We start from the raw sequence: 23,720 nt of genomic DNA, 5'->3' as shown, positions 1-23,720 counted from the left end.
TTATACTTATTGTCCCATGTTTAATGTTCTTTACTAAGTACCTCAGTCTAAAATATGCTGCCAAAATAAAAGCATCATTTATTTTATACAAAATAGCTACTACTTTTAATATAACATTTACATTTGACTGATTTTTATAGGCAGTACTTCATTGTAAAATTCTAACGTAGCACAATTGGAATTTATAGATTTTTTAGCAAAGATGGAAGTAAGGCAAAGTCATTAAAACATATGAAGGCAGGATGGGTTAAGCAGCTAAGGTTACCGCTTAAAAAAATTAAAGTTACTAAAAAAAAAAAAAAAGAGGTGCCTTTGTAAAGTTCGTGTTATTGTGAGTCATATGTGCGTGTGCAGAGAACTCACCTGCTTCTGGTTAGACGTTGTAACAGCTACTATCAGGGTTTTTTTCTGCAAGCAGCTTCCGTTCATGTTATAAAAGGCTACATCCTGTATGGCGGTTCCATTTTTCAGAATGAAAGCACCATTTCACCAAAAAGCAAAGAATTTGCAAAAGTACAAGCAGTAATGTCACAATGAAAAATAAAAGAAAAGTTTTGAGAATCCCACAGAGACCTAGCAGGCACCAATCTTCAACATTAAGGAGGGGATCAGTCAATTTTCAGTTTTGATGTCTTTATTTTTTATATATGGCCTAGTATCATAAAAATAGCAAACAAAAACTTTTTTTTTTTTTCCACCAACGCTACAAGCATACATTAACCTTCTGCGAGATACATTACACCTAATAGAAAATAAAAATTATAATCAACAAAAGATTAAATGAAATGAAATGAAATGTAATGCAGATTATAACAATTATTACAAGTGTGAATATTTTTCAGGAATACTTTGAAGACAAAGAGCCAGCACTCGGCAGAAACAACACAAGCTAAATGTGTAAATCACCTGCTTCAAACACAGTCATTGTATAAATGTATAAATGTATAAATGCAGTGCCCAGTGCCTGTAGGCTGTGGGGTTACTCCAGTAGTGGTTTGTAGCACTCTGGGTCACCAGTGCTCTGAAACAGAAAGTTATAACAGGTAAGTATTCATAATCATACACCACCAACACACATCAACTACTACCACTACCCACACTGTTGTAAGTAGGAATTTTTTTTTTTTCATTGTAATCTACACTATTGTATCAATTTTTCATCAATCACTTTTTTCAGTTTAGACACACCTCGTCTTCTCCCTTCTCACTGCTCCTCAGAGCTTTGATCCCCAGGACGGCAGCGCTGATGGTGACGCAGAGCTCCAGCACTGACAGGACAATCAGCACAGCATTGATGCTCTGAATAAGCATCTGGTGGGATACAAAAACACTTTTAACATTTAGAAACAAATACATGTTTTCTGTTTTCATTTAGAATTAATGCAATATCTATAGTTTGTTCTTACTTCACACATTTCTTTCACACTTGGATTCCATTGCTAATAAAGTTTAGTTTAGGGCCATGACAAATTACTACAGATGCTTGTTGCATTAGAAGTAAAAAATAATTGAAGAAAGCTAATTACATCATCAATTACGTTTTCTCAAATAACACAGAACTATCTCGATCCTTTCTCATAAATAAAATACCAAGAAATCATAACTATAATTGCATGTTCTGTGTAATGTTGGGATACAGACATCACTCAGGTTTCATAATAAATGTATTTACTGTTCGGTGTTTGCAATCATGGATGACAACTTTTAAAAGAATGTGTGTAAAATATTGTTTATAAACAGCAGACTCTGCACACCCACCAGAACCAGCGCTTTGCCCTCCAAGCATTTCTCCTGCATGAAAATCACTTCAGGAGATGGATCTGGCGTTGTCTGTCTTCGGTCATACCAGTTGTAATCCTCATCACGCTTACATGCAAACCACATATATATGGTTCCCATATTGATGCTGTAGAGTACAATGGCTGTAATAGCAAAGGCAACTCCTGCTAGATTTAGAATCACATTTAGGATTACCTGAAATAAAAAAAATCATCTCAGTTAATTGGCTGATAACCAAATAGCAAACAGCAGCATATGTAAGGACAGATGCACTAAACTATCTTCCATTTTATTTGTCTTGGGACAGAAATTGAATAAAAGATGGCAATAATATCAAAAATATACTTAAAAGATAACATGAGGGTGTTATGAGGCTGAACTACTCACCAGACAAGGGCTGGCTCGCTTCTGAGACAAAATGCACATGATGCCAAATAGCAGAAACTAGAGAAGAGACAAAATGTTTGAACTGCACTCTTACACCCAAACACTACATGAAAATGCATACATGTTATTTTAATCACCAAGTGGGTCATGCACTACATCAGCAAAGACAAAGAAACCAGTACTTTAAATAATGGAGAGTTCACAGACCCTCCCCAGAGCCTCAAGCACCACAGACACACTGAGCTGAACACACACTGTGTGTTGCTGGCTCTAATTTGGCTGTGCCAGTGTGACACTTGTTATGTGGTGGCGGGAACAAGAACCTCGCAGGTGGGACACGTGGCAGTAAAGGCAGTAAGCTGTTAGATCTACCAGCTCATAATCAAACTGCTGCAGGGTGAGTGGTAGAAATGCTGCGATAAACTTGAATCTTTTCAAAGTGTAAGTGATTTTTAGGGATTTCATGGCATTTAACACTTCAGTGCGAACAATATAAGTCATATAAGGCTATTAGATGGATCCCTTTGGATTCAACTTAACAGTAAACCTGTTTTTGTCTTCACACTTGGAAGAGGCCTGAGTATACAGATGTAAATAATGGAGGAAAATAAATAAATCCAGCTTTAGGTTGTTTACCAATCCTCCCAGCCAAAAAGGAAACTTGGTCTCATCCATCGTGTACGACGAGCCATAACCACTGCTGCAGAGGATTGCTCCCAGGCCAATGTTGAGCAAGCCAACCATAATCTGCAGAGTCTGTAGAAGAATAACAGTATGAACACAGTTACCTGGTATTGCTGTGCACATTTATACTGGACAACAACATAAAGCTTTTAACAGAGAGTATTAAACATCTGCAGTGGGCTTTGACTTCATTTGCTCCACTAGAAGAATTTTATATTCAAAGATAAAATCACAATCAAAAAGAAGAAAGAAAAAGTAATAAAAGTTGCAGTGTTGCATTCAAACATTTGAAAGCTTCAGTTCACAGAGCAGCACATTTGGCTGTAACTCACCCCCAGTACTGGCAGAGATGTTCTCTGGACCCTGCTCAGGTGCTGAGACACCGTGCAGCATGCAGGACTGTAGCAAAGGGCCTTGATGATCTGGCACAGTGGAGGCCAAGGGCTTTTGGGGTCAGAGGTCAAAGTGAACACAGTGACCCCATCAGCTCTGGTCATGGTGACAGACATCCTGGCTGTTCCTGCAGACTGAAAAAGATGAAAATTCAAAATATGTTTCCTAACTTTGTCAACACACTGAAGCTCCCAAATGACAGTTCCTGTTAAATAATGAACTCACTTGACAAAAATCCTTTAAATATTACTGTCACTTTGGAGCTTGGTAACAATGTGACAATCCAAAAAAACATTTGGGCCAAAGGAAAAAATATTGAAAATGTTTTGGGAGTGAAAGTTAACTTCACAGCGACCACCCAGAGCAAACAAATGACAGAAATACAACTTATCCGGATATGGCATGGAGGATATTTTTAACTAGTAAGATACAACAGGTGAAACCCAAGGTGCAGCTCTGCCCTGCACACAGACTCTCAGTGCTGCCCCCACTGGCTGGGAAGTTTAATCCGGGCTTTTAAACAGGGAAGAAAAAACACTAACCAGGAAAAGCGTAGGTATAATTATTGTCACATGTTGGAACAGTGTGAAATGATCCTGCAGCAGCTATAAATAGCTTTAAATAACGCAGCTCCCAGCAGCAGCACTGAGTGAGGGGAGACGTTTGTATTGATTTCAACATAAATCCCCCCACACTGCATCAGACTGGATGACATGTACATTACATTCACCTCGGCTTCTCTAAGATCAGCTCACTGCACATCTGAGCAGTGAAAACCAACGCGGATGGACTGACACAGGCAGCAACACTTCACTATAATGGAGGCTGCTTTCATTTGGATTAGCTTACTGAACGAACTGGGGAAAAAAAGGCTTACTTGTTTGTTTCTGTCGCTGCAAAAGAAAAACCTTCACGACTCGACTTCAACCGACAAGGTCTTACTGTTTGCTTATTGCGCAGATAGGACAAAGGACAGGAACTAGTGCCAAACTCTTACCAGAAGTACCGCCCCTCACCCGCAGGCTATAGAAAGTTTAACCCCTTGTTGATTCTGAAAAACAAACCTAAATGTCAATAGTCTGCGCTGATTTTTATTCAGATGATATGTTTTTTATGACGAACACAGAAAGATGCTCTCATCAACACATGGAACAAGAGGCAGCTTTATATATTGTCAATGGATCATGTTCGCTGACTGCAACCATTCAGATAACACTTAGATAAGGGATTATAACCTACTGTAGAGTCATGCAGTGAAGTGCTTCTCACACAGAATACTCATGATCACAAAGTCAGAGAGACACTATTTTAGCTCCACTCTGTAATATAGTTCCTGAATCAGTTTATTTCTGCTATTTCTTCTGCAGTTTGATTTCATTAGCTACTTTCTCGAGATCCTTTGTTCACAAAATACCACTTTTGTTGATTCTAAGATTTAGTTTGAGCTGCTCTACTAAGAAAATGCTATATTGTCATTACAATAGCCTCAGAATTATTGTCATAATAAATAAAGATGGACTTCAGATGTTTCAACTCACCAAGTGAAACATATGTGGCAAAGGATTCTAACTGTATACAAAGAATGAACTGCTTGTAGAGGGAGACCCCTGTTGGTTTATCTGCCAAACTAATTTTACAGGCATGTGTTAGTACTGCTAATTTTACTTTAACAAGATCTAAGTATTACCCTCACCCCTGCTGATGCCAACTCCTTACCAATGATCTTGTACACCAGCAATTTTACAGGTAAAAATTTTGCTTCTAAACAAATGGCTCTGGTCCCTGTACTCCAATATTATCAGTGGGACCTGAAACCTGGTAACTTGCTAAGTTGAAAAGACTCTCAGTAAAAGCTGTTCTGTTCTGCACAAGCCAACTTTTCTCTTCTCCTGGCAAAACTGTGAAATTATATTTTGAAATGCCTGTATTCTGCATGACCACTAAAGGCTACAAATGCTGGAAATGAGGCTCCAATTCCTGCCCTGCCCTTTGGAAAAATAAACACATCTACCAATTTACCAATCCCTGTTCTTAACAGGTTACGTGAATGGCTGGTAAAACGTCTGTACCTTGACCTAAGATAAAACAGTATGTATTGCACTGTATTAGAAGAACGTTAAGAAAGCATTGACGCAAGTCTATGAACAAGAGAGGCTTCAGATGAAACAGATTTATTTTGGGGATAATGAAAACCAGGACATGTTAGTTCCATTGCTTCCCAGATGACACAGTTCAGGATACAACTGACAAAGACAGGGAGAGTATCAGTTTTTGTATTAAATCGTGAATAACCGGACATGTCTGCTAATTCAAGCTGTGAGAAATGATTTGAAAAATAAAGCAAGCGTTTTATTAATCAGACTCCAGCCCTCACCCCCTCAAATACATCATGGGGCATATGGCACAGAGCTCCGAAACCACTACCATGAATTCAAATTGATAATAGTTTGAATGAGGTCAATGCCAGGGAAGTCCGTGGCAATGATACCAAAGCATGGTCTGGGTTGATTGGGGTAAAACTGTCTCAGGTATTGATTGAGCCATGGGTTGACCTTTTCAGCCACCCTCTTTGGAGTCAGAAACATTCCCCAGAAAGTGCCAAAGCCACTTCCACTAGTGTAGGTCAAAACAGCATTATCACCTCCACAGGCTTCAGTGGCTTGGTTCAGCTGTTTGATTATTCTGTTGTCTTTGTCATTCACATTGCTAACCTGAGAGTTACCTTTAACAGCTGTATCTACAAGGGGAATTCCTAGTGTGAAGGTGCTCTTCTGCAAAAACACTATTTTCCCCCTGACCTGACCCAGAGTTGGCATCCCAGAAGTTACCCAGACATGTTGGTAATTGCCAATCAGACTCTGCACCATTTGGTTGACCGTGTTCTTCTCAAAAGACTCTGGTTGGACTCTGATGAGCACAGCCTCAGTCTTAAACTCTGCCAGGAAGGCTTTAACTGTGTCTAGCACATCCTTGAGAGTGCTGTGCTGGTACATCACCCCCTGCATGACATACAGAGTGTTACCCAGCCCAAACACTTTGAGATCCAGGAAACGAATGCCAGCCCTCAGCTGATCCTTCAGGGACAAGACCTGGCATTCGAGCTCTGGACCTCCATAGAGGGCCATGCTATCATGGGTGCCAGGGATGGTGATGAGAGAGAGGGTGCGGAAATCTTGAATGGTTGACATCCATGGAATATTGTAGGACCCTGGGAGTATGAGGTTTCCATTGTCATTAAAGAACTGGCCATTGCCGTGGCACAAAGCACTGTGGATTTAAAAGAAGATTTTAGGATGTTACAATAACACCAATGCCACCAGGTTGCAGCCTATAAAAATCTTTTTATGTGTATGTTTTAATATTATACTTACATGATGTACAGCAAGACAGAGGGGAAAAGAAGACACTTGTGACCAGCTTTCATTGTTGCAGGAATACGAGCACTCTAGCAAAGGATTTGTAAAATAAAGGTTATGAATTTGTCAAAACAAACTCCCTAATTATGAATGAAAGAAATGCCAGAATATATTATTGTAAAAAAATTCACAGTAACTGAACATTTTTAATGAACAATGTCAGCTAAAAACAAATTTCTACTGTACCTTACAGCCAGGGCGGTTTCGCAGCAAACCATTCCTATGGTCCAAATGCACCCAGTGAAGCAAAAATCTTTCGCTTATATTGCTTGGTTATCTGAAAAATCCTAGGTGTGGACCATAAGTGCCAAGTGTGATTCAGACTAATTGTTCTTGGTGTAGGTCAATCAAACATGTTTGTACAGATTGTGGTGTTTGATAAAGCAGATCTGAAAGAAAAAAAATGGGCCAGATTAGTATTGATTTCTAACAGTTATAATCTTGAATGCAAACACCCGCACCAGTGCAGCAAAAATGATGTTTAATTGCCAGAATGTGTATTATGTTAGAGCTACATTAATAATGCATGGAAATGAGATACTCATCCTGTGTGATTTTTAGTTTAGTTTTAGTCTGAACTGTTTGAAGATATTTTAGTCTAGCTGTCTTTAGTGACATTTTCTTGCATTTTCAAGTTTTTAATTGAAGAAACAACTTCGCAAAGCAGATAAAAATATACATGTGAAAACTATGAAATAATATTTCCAATTTTTTACTCGTGTTTATACATTTTAACAGATTCTAACACTGTTCGGTGCAGCCTTTTTGGCTTTCCGTTAGCCATCTTGTAAGACATTTTTGTTGCTCCTACAATGTCTGACCAGTGGGTCTCAGAGTATGGGATGACACACTGGTGTCCACTGCAGCCGGTGATATGCAAATACACAAACAGAGCCATGCACATACAAGAAAACAACTTTTAAATAGCTGGGGTAACTTTGCATCAACAGTCATTTCATGTTAGCTTAAGAGAATTTTTTAAAAACTGGATAGGAAGCTGGATAGTTTTAATGTTACCTAAGATTCCTCCAATAGGTTGTTTAGAGATGAACTTTGAAATATGAAGTTATTTCGTATCACAATGAGTAGTCATCATATGTTACCTCTGGCTATGTGAGTCAGGCTTAACTGCACCCCACTCATTGGACACAAATCAGCTTTTGTTTGCTGTGTAGTCGTGCAGGGTATGGAAACAATTGTTTTAAACATTTAAACATTGCGTGTAGACAATAGACACATTTGGTTTCCCTTAAAACCAAAAACATATCCATGTGTTTCCTCGGCTGAAGCTGCATGTGCCAGTGTTTGATGATAGTTATGACAGCCATTTAAAAAAAAGAAGATAACATACGAGTGTTGCTTTATCTACGTTTAATGAAAAGCTCGTCTGTCATCATATTTGTCATCTTTGGCTGATATTTGAGTAAACATGTCTTTAGGCTACAAGAAGTATCACATTTAAACATTGCACAAAGATACAGATGCTGATAAACTGGAAGGTAACGGGTAACTTTCCATGTGAATTTCTCATCTAGTATAATTTCAAAATATGTCTATTTGATTGGTAATATGGTAATATGTTGTAATATGTTGTTTCATCTGGAAATATTCATTTGATTTGGATGTGGGACAGCCAATCAGAGCAATTTGCGACCAGACTCAATTCATTTAATACAATCTGAATGCAATCTGAACATTTACATTCATTCATAAATAGACAACCAAAAATTGCAATGCTACAAATCAGTCAAGCAAAAATCTATATTCATATATTAATATATAAAACAGTCGTCTTCTAAAATTCTTCAGCTGCATAACTGTTTTTTTGTGTGTAAATGTGTACAGACCAAAAATGCAAAATGTGAGGTCCTGCCTCACAACCCAATGCAGCACACTGATAAGAGTAAATGACACATTTCAGTTTCATTCACACCTTAAAGGCCAGAAACTTTCTTCTATACAAAATATAACACCCTATTTCCTTGGATTTCCTCAGCTAGACCCTCATTCAGAGACGGAAAGCCTGAAAAGAGAGAAGTAAGGGAGAGAGGATGGAGAGAGGAGTTCTCTGCTTACAACAAAAATTTACATGTCTTCATGTCAAATCTACATGAAGTTATGAACAAAGATTTAGGGGGAAAACGGTTGATTTTCCCAAAGTATGATTTCCTCCAGTCAAATAATGTTTGTTCAGTTTGCATAAAGCGATAACAGCTTATCATACATTTTTTGTCCACTGTTCAGAGGGACATTTTGCTGATACGTCACCCTATCTCTGGAAGGTGGGGTGTTGTTGACCAATATTATTAAGCTAATCTGAGTGCTGATAATGTTCACTTGATCTGTGAGAGTATTTGCTGACCTTTTTACACTCCTAAATGATGGTGACACTTAATCTCTTCCGTGCATGGCTGAATTAACTTGTTTGGTGGCTCTGGGGCAATAAGTTTGCCTTAGCATCAGTTGCTTCCTTCCAGGTTTATGATTATATCAAGTGCACACAATAGATGATTGTTTCATCATTTATATTTTTCACAAAGATCAAGGTAGCAACCAGTGCACCTGCAGAGGAGTGTGGTAATCTGATGAAACATTTTTTAGGAATAATAATGTGGGCATAGTAGAAATACTTACTATTTTCAAACTAGACTTTGACACAGTACCCCTCTTCAAAAAAGGGCCACAAGAAGTTCATAATAATGCAGCTGATATTGTAAATTACTGCTGCTGAGTTTGCAACTAATCAAATTAACAAAATTAAGTTACCATGCATCTTCTCTGAACAGCTGGGCAGTTACTCACTTTGCTCAGTTGGTAATCTACTATCACTCTTGTTTCAATTGTCCAGTTTAAGGAGTTGTCAAAAAGAAGTAAAACAGGACCAGTTCCTGAAAAGGTTCTCAAGGTTCCTGACACCATGATAACAAAGCGGCCACGCTGTTCATCTTGTTACCAAAAATACTCCAAAGTAAGTACGATGAAAGAGGTAAAACACAACTGGCAAGGGAAGTGGTTGCTTTTTCTCTTAAGATCAACAGGTGGCAATGCACCTCAGACAACTTCCACTTCTGCAACATCTTAACATAACAGCAGCAGCACGAACCACAATGCATCATGGAGCACAGGAGGCGACCTGAGTTCAACCCAGCCTGCTAATATAATGAGTAAGACTGTATACATTTTTTTCAATCACCTAGTTGCTTTTACAATGCACCAAATTTAATTTTAATTTAGTACAGATCCACACTCTGACAAGAAAAGACCTGGATCCAGGTCTTCCCCAGTCTCAGTTCTTCTGTAAATAAATTGTATAAATAGAAACTCTTATTGTCTCTGAGGGGGAAAGGGGCCTTTAAAACATAGAATATAAAAATATTACATTATTACACAGGCATAGTTGACATCAAGTCATTAATGAATAGGATATTCATGTATAAGCTTCAGCTTTTCATGCTTCCTCAGGTGGATGTGATCACCGGTCTGGACTGCTGAGTCTTGGTATGGGTTCATCCAGCTTGATGGAGCTGCAGCAGCAGCTGATGTCCAACCAGCAATGTCCAATATAAATGTATAAACAGAAGGAAAAACAAATGTGTCAAATTCAGCTGGTGTAAAGATAAAGAAACATTTGGTTAAATCTTCTTACTCACCAAATAAAGGCTGTAATTAATATCTCTTTAAATAAACAGTAGTCTACCTGACACTGAAGGTTTCCAGCAGCAGCTCGACCAGCACAATGGCATGAAATTCATCAGCTGCAAAGTCAAACCTTCAGATACAGATACAGATCGCTACAGGAGGTGACGTCAGTGCTGCCATCAAGAGACGACCATGAGCCTTCATTTTCCCTGGTATTTATTTATCTCCTCACTCAGGTTTTTTGCCCTGACCTCTTTGCACTTGTAACTCTCTTCTGACAGTTTTACAGCCAGTAATTTCCATCTGTTTTTTATTATTGTGACAAAAAACAAGCCATTTAAAAATAAGAAATAAGTTTATTTAACATTACACACTGGTCTCTGTGATGGACTGGTGACCTGTCCAAGGTGTACCCCTGCCTTTGACCCAAAGAGAGCTGGGATAGGCTCCAGCAGATCAATGTGACCCTAAATAGGAATAAGCAGGTATAGATGATGGATGGATGGGTGGATGGGTGGATGGGTGGATGACACATTGGCTACTGACTGTTTGTACAAAATGTACAGTTCAATTCATACATACAGACAGAAATTAAATTTGGTAAATGTAGCAATGCTACAAGCATTAAAATGTCAGTGCGTAGTTTAAGTAATTTTCTGACAAGACAAATGACAAATTATTGTCATTCCTCCTTTTCAGACTTGTTTTGCCGTACAGTCTTTATTGTATTCTGGTTGAATAGTTTATACATTTTAAAAATCTTATGAATGACGCCATAAAGAAATAAACTGCAGATTATTAGTTGCAAAGGTAAAGTCAGTTTGATGAATCAGTAACAGGCTGCGCGCTCCCGCGGACCGCGCTCACGTTTGGCCCGACACCGGAAAGGGAAGAAGACGTCACAGTCAGCTGACTTTACTTTGCGTGTTGATGGCTGCTTGTGTGACAGTTTAAAGCGAGTTGATTAGGCCTGGGGAAAGTTAGTTTTTTGTCTGTTTTGCACTGTCGCAGGTCAGTGAGTAGACAGCCATGTTACGACCGAAGGCGTTAACGCAGGTTCTCAGCCAGGCGAACACAAACGGGGTCCAGAGCACGCTGTGAGTACGGATGCTAACGTTAGCATGTTGCTAATATGCATTAGTATTAATGTGGTTTAACTGCGGAGACACAAAGACAGACCACAACTATAACTATAACTGTACCCTAGTACCAATAACGTTAGGCTACTATTAGTATCCAATGCATGTTTTATGTTTTTAGCAGGCAGAGTGGTATTTTACTAACATGATAGTTTGTTTGCCAGTATTTCATCTTAAATTCCCTGAGAGTTAAGTCTGTAACTAACTCACTAGGGTAAACTTAAACTTACTGTCGGATATAAATAAAAGATAAGACAGAAAACGCTCATTATTATTTACCTGATCCCAATTTGACGTCTTCAAATATGGTTTTAATGATATTCAGTTTAATTTCATATATCACAAAGAAAAGCTTCAAATCCAATAATTTAATAATTACTGGATATTGTTTCATGACAATTTTATTTTTAATTTATAGTTCTGAAATGTGGTGGGTTATTTATGATTTAAAGTATTAAGGTATAGCTAACAATTATTTTTGTGCTTCAATATAAATATGCTTGCTTGTGCACATTTGGTCCCTGCCCTTTTACGGATGTATTCCTGCTCTAGTTGTTAATGTTGGGTAGCTTGAGAGAGACAGCTTAAGTAAAATCCATGCACTGTAGTAAAATAGCATTGTATGTTGATCCAGGAGGGAAACTGAAACATCCAACTTTTCATTGTCCCAGGTTACTAAATAATGAAGGTTCACTTCTGGCGTACTCTGGTTATGGGGACACTGACGCACGAGTGACAGCTGCCATTGCTAGCAACATCTGGGCAGCTTATGACAAGAATGGCCACCAAGCTTTCAATGAAGACAAACTCAAATTCATCCTCATGGATTGTATGGTAAGATGTGCAGTTCTTCTAAAACCACTCTCTCATGTGTATGATGACTGAGCACTTTGTCAGCCTCTTGTTTTCTGTCTCAGGAGGGAAGAGTGGCTATTACTCGTGTAGCCAACCTACTGCTGTGCATGTACGCCAAAGAGACGGTGGGCTTTGGAATGCTTAAAGCAAAGGTGAGAATTTTAACTCATTTAGAAGCTGATGTCTCTCATTGGTTCCCTGTGCAACCAGTGTCCTGCATTCACTGGTAGGAAATTTCATAAAATTGCCCAGAAGGGGGTTTATTTCTTAAGCAAATTTATATATTCATGGTTACAAGACTGACTAATCAGGCCTAGTTTATGATGGCAGATTAGTAGTGTTGTAAGAAATTGTCAAATATTTTATTTAGGAAAAATAGCATTGCCATAATGTAAATAAATAAAAATTGTGCTTGAGTGAAAATAGGTAAGTATTACTAAAATAGCCAAAGTAAAAGTACTTATTGTGGCTCATTGTCCCTTTCACTTTGTTTTATTAACATGATTGCATAAATGGGTCATCCAATGAGTAGTTATCCAGCTAATGTGCTTCATTCCTTTTTTCAGACATCAGAATTTGTATTTTAGTCAAAAATAAAATAGATTGAAAAATAGCAAACTTGTTTTTTATTGATGTGGTGAATTTTAGTCAAGTTGTCAAGATGTGTGTAGTTGAGCACCTTCATGTATAACTGTGAACAACTCCCATCACAGTTTCCTAGAGCCCAAGAAATGTCCTCAAATGTCCCTAGTTTGTCCTACCACCAGTCCAAAATCCAAAGATAATTTATTAGCTATGATATAAAACCAGGAAGAGCAGAAAAAATTATAATTTCAGAAGCTCATATATGTGGTGTTTTTGCTCAAAAATACTTATTATCAAAAATAGTCCCTGAATACTTTGAATACTACTTTACTACTACTGCTACTTTGAATTGACTCAGTAATGAATGATGGCACCTTTTATTGTTCTTTGTGATCTAATGTACAGCTTGAAATCATTTAAAAGCAATCATGTTGTGCTGACTGTAATAAACGTCTTCTATAGCAGTAATTAGAGATCAGTTTTGAAGAAAACCTGGGTAATGGGTTATTCCAGGCATTGGTCCTCCCTCTGAACATAGTCGTTTTTTAACGTTGTGTTTTAAATGTGTTGTTTTTATAGGCAGAAGCACTGGTGCAGTATTTGGAGGAACCATTAACCCAAGTGGCTGCATCATAGTGGCTGAAGCTCTGCCTGGGGAAGAAAACATCATATAATCCAGGTCATTTATGGACTACTGAAACATTCTGTTTTTTCACAATGTGCATATATATCTATAAGTCAATGAGTGAATGCTTATGTGGTGATGGGGGTTTGGGTTCTGTGTATTTATAATCAGTAGTAATGCTAGTATTGAAACTAACAACTTGTATGAGTGCCCTCACTTGTGAATCTGTTCATCTCATGGTCTGCTCTGAATGTCCGCATAAAACTGTAAACTGCTGAAATTATTTTATGATCAGCTGGTCCTACAGTAAATTCATGCATCTGCAGTTTTAGTTAAGCCATGCTGATTATGGTTGCACGGAATATTAAATATTTTGAACTTTGTCACAAAACTAAAATGCTTACAATGTCAAAACATGTATGGAAGCTTTCTTGAGAATTCCTGTTGGGTCAAATGCAGTATAGATAATTTGCTATGCTTTGTTTCAAACCTGTTAAATAAACACATTTTGGATAAACGTTCACATAATATTTTGTGTTTATGCTGCATAGAGAGGCCCCTGAGTTATGTGAGTGGTGATTAGTTCAGTGCCGAAATAGCATGTTTAGACCTTGAAAGCCTCTGTAGGGTCAGTATTATCTGACAAAATGTTTTCATTGTCAAAGTTCAAACATCATAAGGAAGGCTTGGACAGTGTTTTAAAAGAAAACGAAGCAGTTAAGATGCGTGTTATGTCACTATCTGTTGTGAAGCTTATTTACTCCACATAGTGCCTATTTTAGTTTTTGAATACAAGTGATAATACTGTTAAAGTAATCGTTTTACACCATTAACACATATTCGGTTCTCAGTTGATCACAGCATATCTGTTACTTGAAGATTTGCACACATCTGTTTCAAATCCTTCTGATATTTTCCTGCAGATAATCAGGAGATGTACTGTACATATTCCACCCTGTTATTTCTGTCTCTTGAGACAAGGATGGGCAATCATGTAAGACATTATGATTACTTACTGCCGCAAGGAGTCCTAAATTCAAAGGTAAAATGAGAAAGAGAACACCTCTTTTGACAAGGTAAGGCACATAGCCATGAAAGGAATTTTAAGAAAGACCTAATTTAAAATGTAAGTCTCTCTGCTTTCAGGTGTCTTGACTTCTTCAGCAAATATATCTGATTAAATCAGTATCTGGTCTGAAACTAATATCTATCAGAAAAAAATATGAGGATTGAATAAAAACTGTCCTTTAGAAAGTAATATGACAGAAGGATAAGAGGGGTGGTCTATACTGGCAGAGTGAGACAAAAAGTATACAGTATACAAAGAGTATACATGTTTCCTTAAATACACCACGGCTGGTTTTATCTTACCCAGAGTCACGTTCTGTTATTCTGTTTGTTGTTAGAATTAATAAAAATCATGAATCAAACCACACCTGTTCAATACTATATAAATCCTGAAAACTCTTTTTCAGGGTGTATTCTCTTTTAGTGATGCAGCGACAATGAAATGTGTTGCTTCCTATGCTGTAATTTGATTTGTCCACCAGGAGGCACCTGAGAAGTCCCTCTCAATACCTGCTAGTTGCCCCACCTGTTCAACCTGCCCTGCACTTGCTCCTTTACTAAGACACACCTCCGTCACTGCTCCACCACTCCCTGACACAAACCCCGCCTGCTGCAGCAGAACAACCTGGATACACTCTGCATGTCCTGTTCAAACAAGCCAGCTTTCTGTTAACTCAGATTGGGAAGGGTAGTGAAGGGCAAAAAGCTGGTGACTGACATTCATATGACAAAACGTTTTTGCAGCCATTTTCTCTCCTGAAGCCTGAGGATCTGAGAGGCAGGCTGGATTTAGTGTGAGCCAGTGTCGTTTTACATCCCACGGTCAGTGTTTGAGTGCAGCAGTAAACTGTAGAGCAGTAACGATGAATGGAGAGAACATGGGGTCAGATGAGGCCTACAACTTTGTCTTTAAGGGTGAGTACATTTGCTCCTGTTTACTTAATTTGACCTGCAGCTGTAAAGCAAGAAGGTTTAAAGGGTGTCATTTTACAATGTTGCTTTGTACTTGAAATCATACTTCCTTGTTTATTATTAATGTGGTACTGTCTAGCAGCAGCAAGATGCTGTGTGTCAATAGAATGCAATACATTTGTTGTAATTGATGAGTATAATATAAATCAGATGGGTAACTAATGACCTGTCTCTAGGTGTCAGTCAGCTGTTGAATTAGGTAAACCTGTTTAGGTAAACTTATGCTGCAGGTGAAACAGTTGGATACTACAAAGTAGAGGAAGTTACATAGCACTTCAGCATGTTGACAATGGGAATGGACATGTATACAGTAAATCAGGTACTTGTTGAAAGCAGGATGTGTCCTTTATTTCCTTTTTAGCTGTAGAATTTCATGCAGAACAGCAATGTGACACGATGTCCGGTTAAAAACAGAATATGAGTGCCAAAAGTACATCAGTCATTTTTGTCAAATATAACACATCCAGTCTGTAAGTGTACTGGATTTGATATATACTTTATTCCTTGAAAAGCAACACTTAGTGCTACTTAATCAATTAATTCTGCACTCAACCTACAGTACATAACATAGTCATCAATTCTTATGGCCAGATGCTTAAGGTACCAGATGGCTCTTAACAGCTTTAAGAGTAAAAGAAAAGTCATTCAGAAGGGTAACTTGGTTCAGGTATATTGGTTTGACATTTTGGTGGATAGAAGGTTGGTAGATAAATAAAACTGTTCCCAAAACATCAAATAGCAACACCTTATAATGGAGTTGCAATGAAAAATATAATATCTGTATGGTTACGTTAGTTGCATTCATACAGTTTTAAATCACACTTTGTCTTAAAAGGTTTTGGGGGAACTTATGATTAAGGTGCACAACATCTTACAATACCATGGTTTAATTTCAGCTAGGGACCTCTGTTTATCTCTCTCTTCACTAAACACGTGTGATTTTATTCCACTCAGTGATTCACGGTTAGCTCAGAGAAACTAATCAGTAAAACCAAAATCTGGAATGTAAACATGCATACTCTGGTCTGTACACTCTGTGGAAGAGCACTACAGGAGTACTGTTTGTACTGTTAAACGGTTTCCATTTATAAACAACTTGTCTTACTGCAGACTGACAAATACCTAAACTCATGAGATTACTTTGTACCATTTTCCAACTTTTTGCATATCAGTAGGTGTTGATCATAAGTTTTCAGTGGAGTATGGTTCCCATCAGCAGATGCTTCTTGTGAGTAGTAAAGTCAAAATGTTTGAGTGATCTGATCAATTAAATTAGCTCTAACCCACATGTCCAACTTTGTTTTTGTCATTAGTCTGGGGGTTTAAATAATTCTATCTTCCAGTTTTACTCTGTACATGTTTAAATCACTGGTGGAAGAAGCAGAAAATATCAATAACTAAGTATAAAAATACTCAGTTCAAGTAAAAATCCTGCATTCAAAATATGACCTAAGCAGGAATTCAAAAGTATTAGCATCAATTCAATTTAATTTCAATTAATAAAATTATATAGATTGTAATTATTGATGCATTAATGTGTACATTACTTCTGTTAAAGGTGGAGTTAATTTCAAATAAATATAATATCTCTGATTGTACTTAGCAACAGTACTAATTAAATACTTACTAGCACTCAATTACTCTCCAACATAGGTTTCAGTAATATTGATTATATTCCATATGGACTAGTAGAAAACAATTTGTGCGTTTTTGGTTAAAATAAATTGTGTTTATTTAGAATTGTCCACCCAAGCTCTGACAGTATTGTAAAACAACTGTAGATAACTCTAATATGCCCTTTATACACTTAGTTTCAGTATTGCCCAATAAACATGAAATACATATATAATATACTTATTTTAAGGTTCTACCAGGGTTTCAGGGCTGTAAAGATCAGAGTATGGTGTACAGCAGAGCACTTACATTTCCAGTTCTGAAGGTCATAAAAACAAGAAGCAAATTTAATCGTGACTGCAATGCATAAAGTTTGTCCCTGCTCCCTCAGAGTTAACAAACCAAGAAGCTAGAGAACATGGAGGCCTGTTGTTTTGTATTGTCATAGAAACCAGTGATCTTGTTTGCATAAGAAGTTACTCAGTAGTAAAGGAGAAGAGGAGGAACAGGCCTTCTCACCTCACCCAGTGGAAAAACGCAGCACAGAGATTTGACTCTAGAGTGAACAATTACCTAAAACATACCAAAGTAGAACAACTTGTAAAGCATTCTTTGGCATGTCCTTGGCCTGCAGGTTAAACACACTATAAGTCTCAACTGGGGACAAATTATTTGTGAACAAGTGATTGGTAAACTCATTTATGCTTGGCCTTGGAAACAGTGGTTGAGAAAAGTCTCACCACAAGGTCCAGCTGATGTAGCTGATGACCAATATTCATCAGCAGATGGTGTTTGCTGAGTGTTGATCTTAAAATTTCCATTTTTCTGAGCATTTTAAGATCTTGTCATCAGTGTTGGGTGAAAGGTTGAGGTGCAAAGTTCACTCATCACTGGAAAAAGAAACCAGTTTAGTGTACAGTTTCACTACAACGTTCTGTTAGTAACTGTTCTGACACTTCAAGTCATATCACATGAGCTTCATCTGCAGAAGGAGCAGGAAATGTGAATGTCTACAGTTCAGTGACTTTGTAAATTCCATCTGCTGATGAAGATAATGTGATCTGATTAAATGTTCCTGGACGGCAACTAAAACAGAGCATGTGGTGAAATGGTTTTCTTCAGTCACCAGTGGTACAAATGAAATTGTACGATTTTAGCACAGATTAAAGGCTGGAAAAGCAGGCATGGCTCTGTGGCGTTATTAAGAAATCCATCTACCAGCACCTCTAAGAGCTCGTAACTCCCCATAAAACCACAGTGTTTATTGCTTTTAATGTTTTAGCTTTTATACAAATTTAACAAACTCAATTATATGTTTTTATTACCATTTTTTGTTGGAAGCTGATTTAAGTTCTTTTTGCTCTCATCACACCCCAAATCTACTGCACGTTGACTGTGGATATGTCATAAGAACTCTGACAATTATCTCAGGATTGTTGAGCTCCCACGCCTCAGCAAGAAGCTGTAACTGTGTCTTTACCAAATGTGCAGAGATCCCATTGCTACTGCGTTTTCACACTGTGGTCATTTCTATCTGTGCCAATTAAGCCAGGCCTTTTTTCTCTCTGACTCAGCTACTGAAACCCAAACATTAGTCACTGAAATGCACAGAGGGGGTATCTGTGGTGTTTCTTGTGCTGTTTACCCAGTAGGTAGTTTCTTCTGACCAAGATAAAAGAAGAAGCAGTTTAACTTGTTTCACCTGATTTGGACTCACCTTCTGCTCTTATTTCCTGAAACAAAGCCTCACTTCTGTGGTTTTCACCACAAATGTTTTCAGTTTTCCATGTAATTGACTAAAATACAAATACCAGTAGCGTACATTTAATATGAATAATAAGTCGTACTCTGCGTGAGGCACAACTGCAGCACGGCTGCCAAATGAAAACAGTGCTCCAAGCTCTGTTTGGGAGATTTAAAGAAAATATAGATAACCTCTTAATGTAAAATGCAAAGTCTTTCCCCTTCTGAAACACCAGTCTGCTCCAGCTGACAGAAGTTTCAATATTTCCTGTGCTGCACATCTTGTATTTTCTCACCATCACTTCCTGGTGTCTAAATAAAAAATCAACAAAATGATCAGTGTCTGCTGGGTTAGCCAATAGCCACACAAGAGCCTGACTGAGTACAATTAACAGGTTACAGGTCTGGATGAATATTCTCTTATCTCTTGACTAATCAATAATCTGGTGGATTCTGTTACAGACCTGCACCATACTACTTTTTTCATCGCATCCCTGAGTTAAAATAATTAACTCGTTACTATCAGGGTGTGGTTCTGTTTGTCAAATAGTCCTTTATATCCCTAATGGTGTAACAAGTTCCAGATTCAGAAAGCAAAGACTGGATTTATGGGGCAACCCAGAAAGACACACCTAGACTAAAAGCTTTAATTAAGATAGGCTGTAAGGATGAAGTGGATGTCACTGGATTAGCTCACCCTAGGCTCTGTGAATATTTGTTTTGTCTCCCTTATCCACGACATACTGGGTGTAGTTTTGCCACAGCCAAGCCCAAAAAAATGAATTAAAACTAATTAAAATGCTTCTGCGGTATGTGTCCTCTGCAGTGGTTCTAATCGGTGAATCTGGTGTAGGAAAGAGCAACCTGTTGTCCCGATTCACCAAAAATGAGTTCAGCCATGACAGTCGCACAACCATCGGTGTGGAGTTCAGCACACGGACAGTGCAGCTCAGTGGCTTCACTATTAAGGCCCAGATCTGGGACACAGCTGGGCTTGAGCGATACCGGGCCATCACTTCTGCGTGAGTGCCACACATACACACAGTATAGAACGATTTTTATTTTTATCACATCCTTGTCTGGGTTAGGTATCCTTAATTTGCAGTGTTTTTTTTTCACTGGACTTTAAAAATTCAATTTTTGGTGTGCTCACATTTTGTTAAACCATTGTTTGCATTTCAGTTACTGATCTCCTTTTGGTAGTCCAAAATTATCATCATCTTGGTCTTTTTTTTAAATGATTATTGATGCTGATTTTTTAAATCATGTTTGTTTTCTTGCTGAACAGTTGTTGAGCAACCTGTATGTCAGCATCTGAAGGTGGTGCAGTTATCAGCCAAAACACATGTAGGGACAGACACTGATCCTCAGTTCCCTCCCACATTACCTGAAAAACCAGCAGCACGCTCTCGTCTCCTCGTCCCTTTCCAACTGGCACACTTGGGCTCCAAAATCCATTTGGTTGGAGCGGAGACTTTCATTTGAACACTCAGCCCTCAGCGCGTCTCTGTTCTATCTGAGGGGGCCCTGATTCATTCTTTTTAATTAAACTAGAAGGATTAACAGTGTGGAAACTGGCTTTAAAACAATAAAAGCATGTCAGTTTTATTTTTAAGGCATGGAAAAATCTGAGGATAGGCGACACCATAGGATTAGTTTTTTTTCTGACTGCTTGGCTTTTTGAGTAATTACTTGCAGACTTTTTCTGGTATGCAAATTCTCACTCCCATGGAATTTCCCATTTGTGCTATAACAAGCAGCTAAAACCAATTAAAGTGGAATTAATTATGCTGCAGGAAGATGGGAGTAGAAATGTAACTGTGACTAAAGTATTGATTGGTTCATGACATGACAGAGGAATCATCAGTCAAAGTTTTTTTCTATTGACAGCAGGAGAAATGGCTTATACTTAATGAAGCTAGGGCAGTGTTAGGAGCATTTTAATAGATTTTTGAATAATAGCAAAAACTTAAATGACTGTGAGTTTCTGTGAAAGGGATCACTGTTGAACATAAAATGTATTATTACCTAAGTGTGCTTCTCTCATCTCTGTAATGCTTTATGCATCTTTTAGCACATTATTTTGGCATTATCTATATTATATTTTGGTTTATCTACAAAGGAGAGTATATGTTGTAACTAAATTTATCAGATAACCAGTGCTAATGTTGCTAATTTTGAAAATAAGCAGGTATGCTGTTTGCTAATATGTTTGAAATATGAACTAATATATCAGTGTTGCATTTATAGCTTATTTTTGCTGCCCTCAAGTGTAATGACTAGTCTCCTCCAAACAGGTATTACAGGGGTGCTGTTGGAGCCCTGCTGGTCTATGACATCACCAAGCACCTCACCTATGAGAGCGTGGAGCGCTGGTTAAAGGAGCTGTATGAACACGCTGACCCCCACATTGTGGTCATGCTGGTGGGCAACAAGACCGATCTGGAGTCAGAGAGATCGGTGCCCACTGAGGACGCCAAAGACTTTGCAGGTACAAAGTCAACAATAAATGTTACTGCTGTGCTGAAAATCAGTACATAGGATTTTTTAGTCATTGGTCATTGACTCTTTATGGATATATAAATAACTATCATAGTTTATTTATATTATCCAGAAAAGAAAGGGCTTTTGTTTCTGGAGACATCGGCCTTAGCATCAACTAATGTGGAAGCAGCATTCAACAATGTCCTAGCAGGTAATTTCTTTGAAGTACTGAATATTTTTCTACTTTTTGCAAATCTGTTCTTAAAATCCAAATCTATGGAGATTTTTTTTTTTTTTAATTATTTTTACAACAATAAAAAATCTTGTCTTACTTAGATAAACATGTTAGTGGCATGGCTGCCTGGTTCACAGTACGAAGGAGACAGGCTTGATCCCCTTTGACCCTGAATTGAATTTCACATAGCCAGACCTTCCATTCCTCAGATCTTGGAGGTCTGGAAAAACCCTGAAAAATCTCCAAAGCCCAGAGGCAGCCATTTGATTGGCTTTGAGCTGAAAATAGTCTACACCTCTGGCTGGTGTTTGGTTGGAAACAACCATAGCTTTTGTAATTGTTGCTGTGTATAGAATTATTTTGGCACTAAAGCTATTGTGCTACTTTATTCCACCAAAGATTTGGAACAATGCATTTTCTTTCTATGAAAACCATAATGTGAAAGTATAATGTATGTCAATTTCCTTCTTCAGAGATACACAAGAAAGCGAGTAGTAAGGAAGTGGTCCGGGGCTCTATCAGTGCTGTATCCACAAACAGCTCCAGAGAAGAAAACACAGAGGAGAATAAGCCCTGTTGCAGGAACATCTGATTACAGGGTCTGTCAGGAGCCCAGGGGCCTCTGGGTAGGTGGCACATGAGCTCCTCCCTCAACCCCAGCCCTGAGTTTGAGCTGAATTGTGGGCGATACATCAAACTATGGGTGCCAATGCTAACGGTTCTGGTTTTTAAAGTGATTCCACTTTGAAATGACAGAGTTACAGGTTGAATGAGATGCATGATGGTATGATGAATTCAGAAACATGATTCCTAAATGTGAATGAATGTAGCTGGAAACCATCATCAGTCTTTTACCAGTTCCCGCTGACTATGAAAATAGGTCAAAGTTAAAACACTGAATTATGTTACTGAATTATGTAAAATGATATATTTATAATCATGCTGACAGTTTGGAAAGACTTTAGATTCATCATTGCATCTGTTGCCTTTAAAAAGTAAATAACAAGACTGTTTTATTAAAATCTGGTGGTTAATACTATTCTCGTGGAGTGTAGGATTATATACATATGCTGCATCTGATGATCTATGCTGAGATGATTTGTTTATAAATAAAGGATTTATTAAACTGTTATTTGAAATACCAAATTGGTAAGGTCGATCACCTCTGTAATATATTACTCTATAATCTATTGTAATGCACAGAATTTAATTATCTGGATAATAAATATGGTACATTTGTTTAAATCATGCATGTACACCCCACATGTCAAGACTGTTGGTTTCATTTCATTTATTGATATATTTGAGCAGGTACAATAAATTCAGGTTAATCAATATATAGTGCCAGATTTAACCAAAAGAGGCAAATATACAACTGTAATCTGATTATTTTTCAAATAATATGGATAACATTTTGTAAGTAGGCTAAAGGTATAAAGAAATTCTGATTTTTCTTAAAGGTTTTGGTAAAACTTTTGTTCATCTGTTTTGAAGCTGTACCTATAGTTAAATATTTTGGACTGACATGTTGTTGACTAGAAAGATAACTTTCTGCTGTGAATTTTTAATCTGATATTGATGTTTGGGAAGTATCAAATCCATACCTGCAAAATCTCAAAGCAAAAACCAAACTTTGGTGTATTCACAGTAGCCAACTGCTTTCAGCTTCCATATGGACCCCCTGACACTAACTCAGAAATGTCCACAACCAACTCACTTGTCAAATATCTGCATTGGATAATTTGTATTATGTTTGTTCCATATCCATCTATTTTCTATACTGTTTATCCTTGAAAATCCAAGTCCGCAGGGCTGGAGCTGATCCCAGCTGACACTGGTTGAGAGGTGGGCTACACCCTGGACAGACAGCCAGTCTATCGTAAGGCTGACAGATAAAGACACATTCACACCTATGGATAATTTAGAGTCACCACCCAGCCTATCCCCAGCCTGCATGTCTTGAACTGTGGGAGGAAGTTGGAGTACTTGGAGAAAACCCACACAGACACGGGTAGAACATATAAAATCCCCTCCTAAAATAATGGCATGAAAAGCCCATGTTGTACTTTAAATGGTTTGTCTCAAAAGGACAAGCAGTAACT

General features: G+C 37.9%; 4 protein-coding genes across 4 annotated transcripts; 2 read left to right on the top strand and 2 right to left on the bottom strand.

Annotated features, from left to right (window-relative positions):
* Positions 1–703: 703 nt before the first annotated feature.
* On the bottom strand, positions 704–4,273 carry LOC113136084 (high affinity immunoglobulin epsilon receptor subunit beta-like). Its single transcript, XM_026316520.1, has 7 exons — positions 4,121–4,273; positions 3,183–3,377; positions 2,803–2,922; positions 2,167–2,223; positions 1,759–1,974; positions 1,189–1,311; positions 704–1,021 (listed from the first exon to the last, which is right to left on the bottom strand). Exons 2-7 carry the CDS (start codon positions 3,357–3,359, stop codon positions 980–982), a joined length of 735 nt encoding a protein of 244 aa, XP_026172305.1. The 5' UTR covers positions 3,360–3,377; positions 4,121–4,273; the 3' UTR covers positions 704–979.
* A 1,291-nt stretch (positions 4,274–5,564) lies between these two features.
* Positions 5,565–6,682, bottom strand: LOC113136651 (1-phosphatidylinositol phosphodiesterase-like). The gene is made up of 2 exons (XM_026317630.1): positions 6,615–6,682; positions 5,565–6,510 (listed from the first exon to the last, which is right to left on the bottom strand). The coding sequence occupies exons 1-2, from the start codon at positions 6,665–6,667 to the stop codon at positions 5,664–5,666; spliced, it is 900 nt and encodes a 299-aa protein (XP_026173415.1). The 5' UTR covers positions 6,668–6,682; the 3' UTR covers positions 5,565–5,663.
* Positions 6,683–11,185: 4,503 nt separating this feature from the next.
* lamtor2 (late endosomal/lysosomal adaptor, MAPK and MTOR activator 2) lies at positions 11,186–14,030 on the top strand. The gene is made up of 4 exons (XM_026317277.2): positions 11,186–11,395; positions 12,109–12,271; positions 12,355–12,444; positions 13,457–14,030. The coding sequence occupies exons 1-4, from the start codon at positions 11,328–11,330 to the stop codon at positions 13,511–13,513; spliced, it is 378 nt and encodes a 125-aa protein (XP_026173062.1). The 5' UTR covers positions 11,186–11,327; the 3' UTR covers positions 13,514–14,030.
* Positions 14,031–14,802: 772 nt separating this feature from the next.
* On the top strand, positions 14,803–22,881 carry rab25b (RAB25, member RAS oncogene family b). The gene is made up of 5 exons (XM_026317276.2): positions 14,803–15,485; positions 19,726–19,921; positions 21,197–21,390; positions 21,514–21,594; positions 22,092–22,881. Exons 1-5 carry the CDS (start codon positions 15,434–15,436, stop codon positions 22,208–22,210), a joined length of 642 nt encoding a protein of 213 aa, XP_026173061.1. The 5' UTR covers positions 14,803–15,433; the 3' UTR covers positions 22,211–22,881.
* Positions 22,882–23,720: the final 839 nt, after the last annotated feature.

The sequence above is a fragment of the Mastacembelus armatus genome, chromosome 16 (genome assembly GCF_900324485.2).
Source record: "Mastacembelus armatus chromosome 16, fMasArm1.2, whole genome shotgun sequence".
NCBI lineage: Eukaryota > Metazoa > Chordata > Actinopteri > Synbranchiformes > Mastacembelidae > Mastacembelus > Mastacembelus armatus.
The sequence above is the reverse complement of the archived record's forward strand: the minus strand, read 5'-3'. Positions and strand labels throughout refer to the sequence as shown.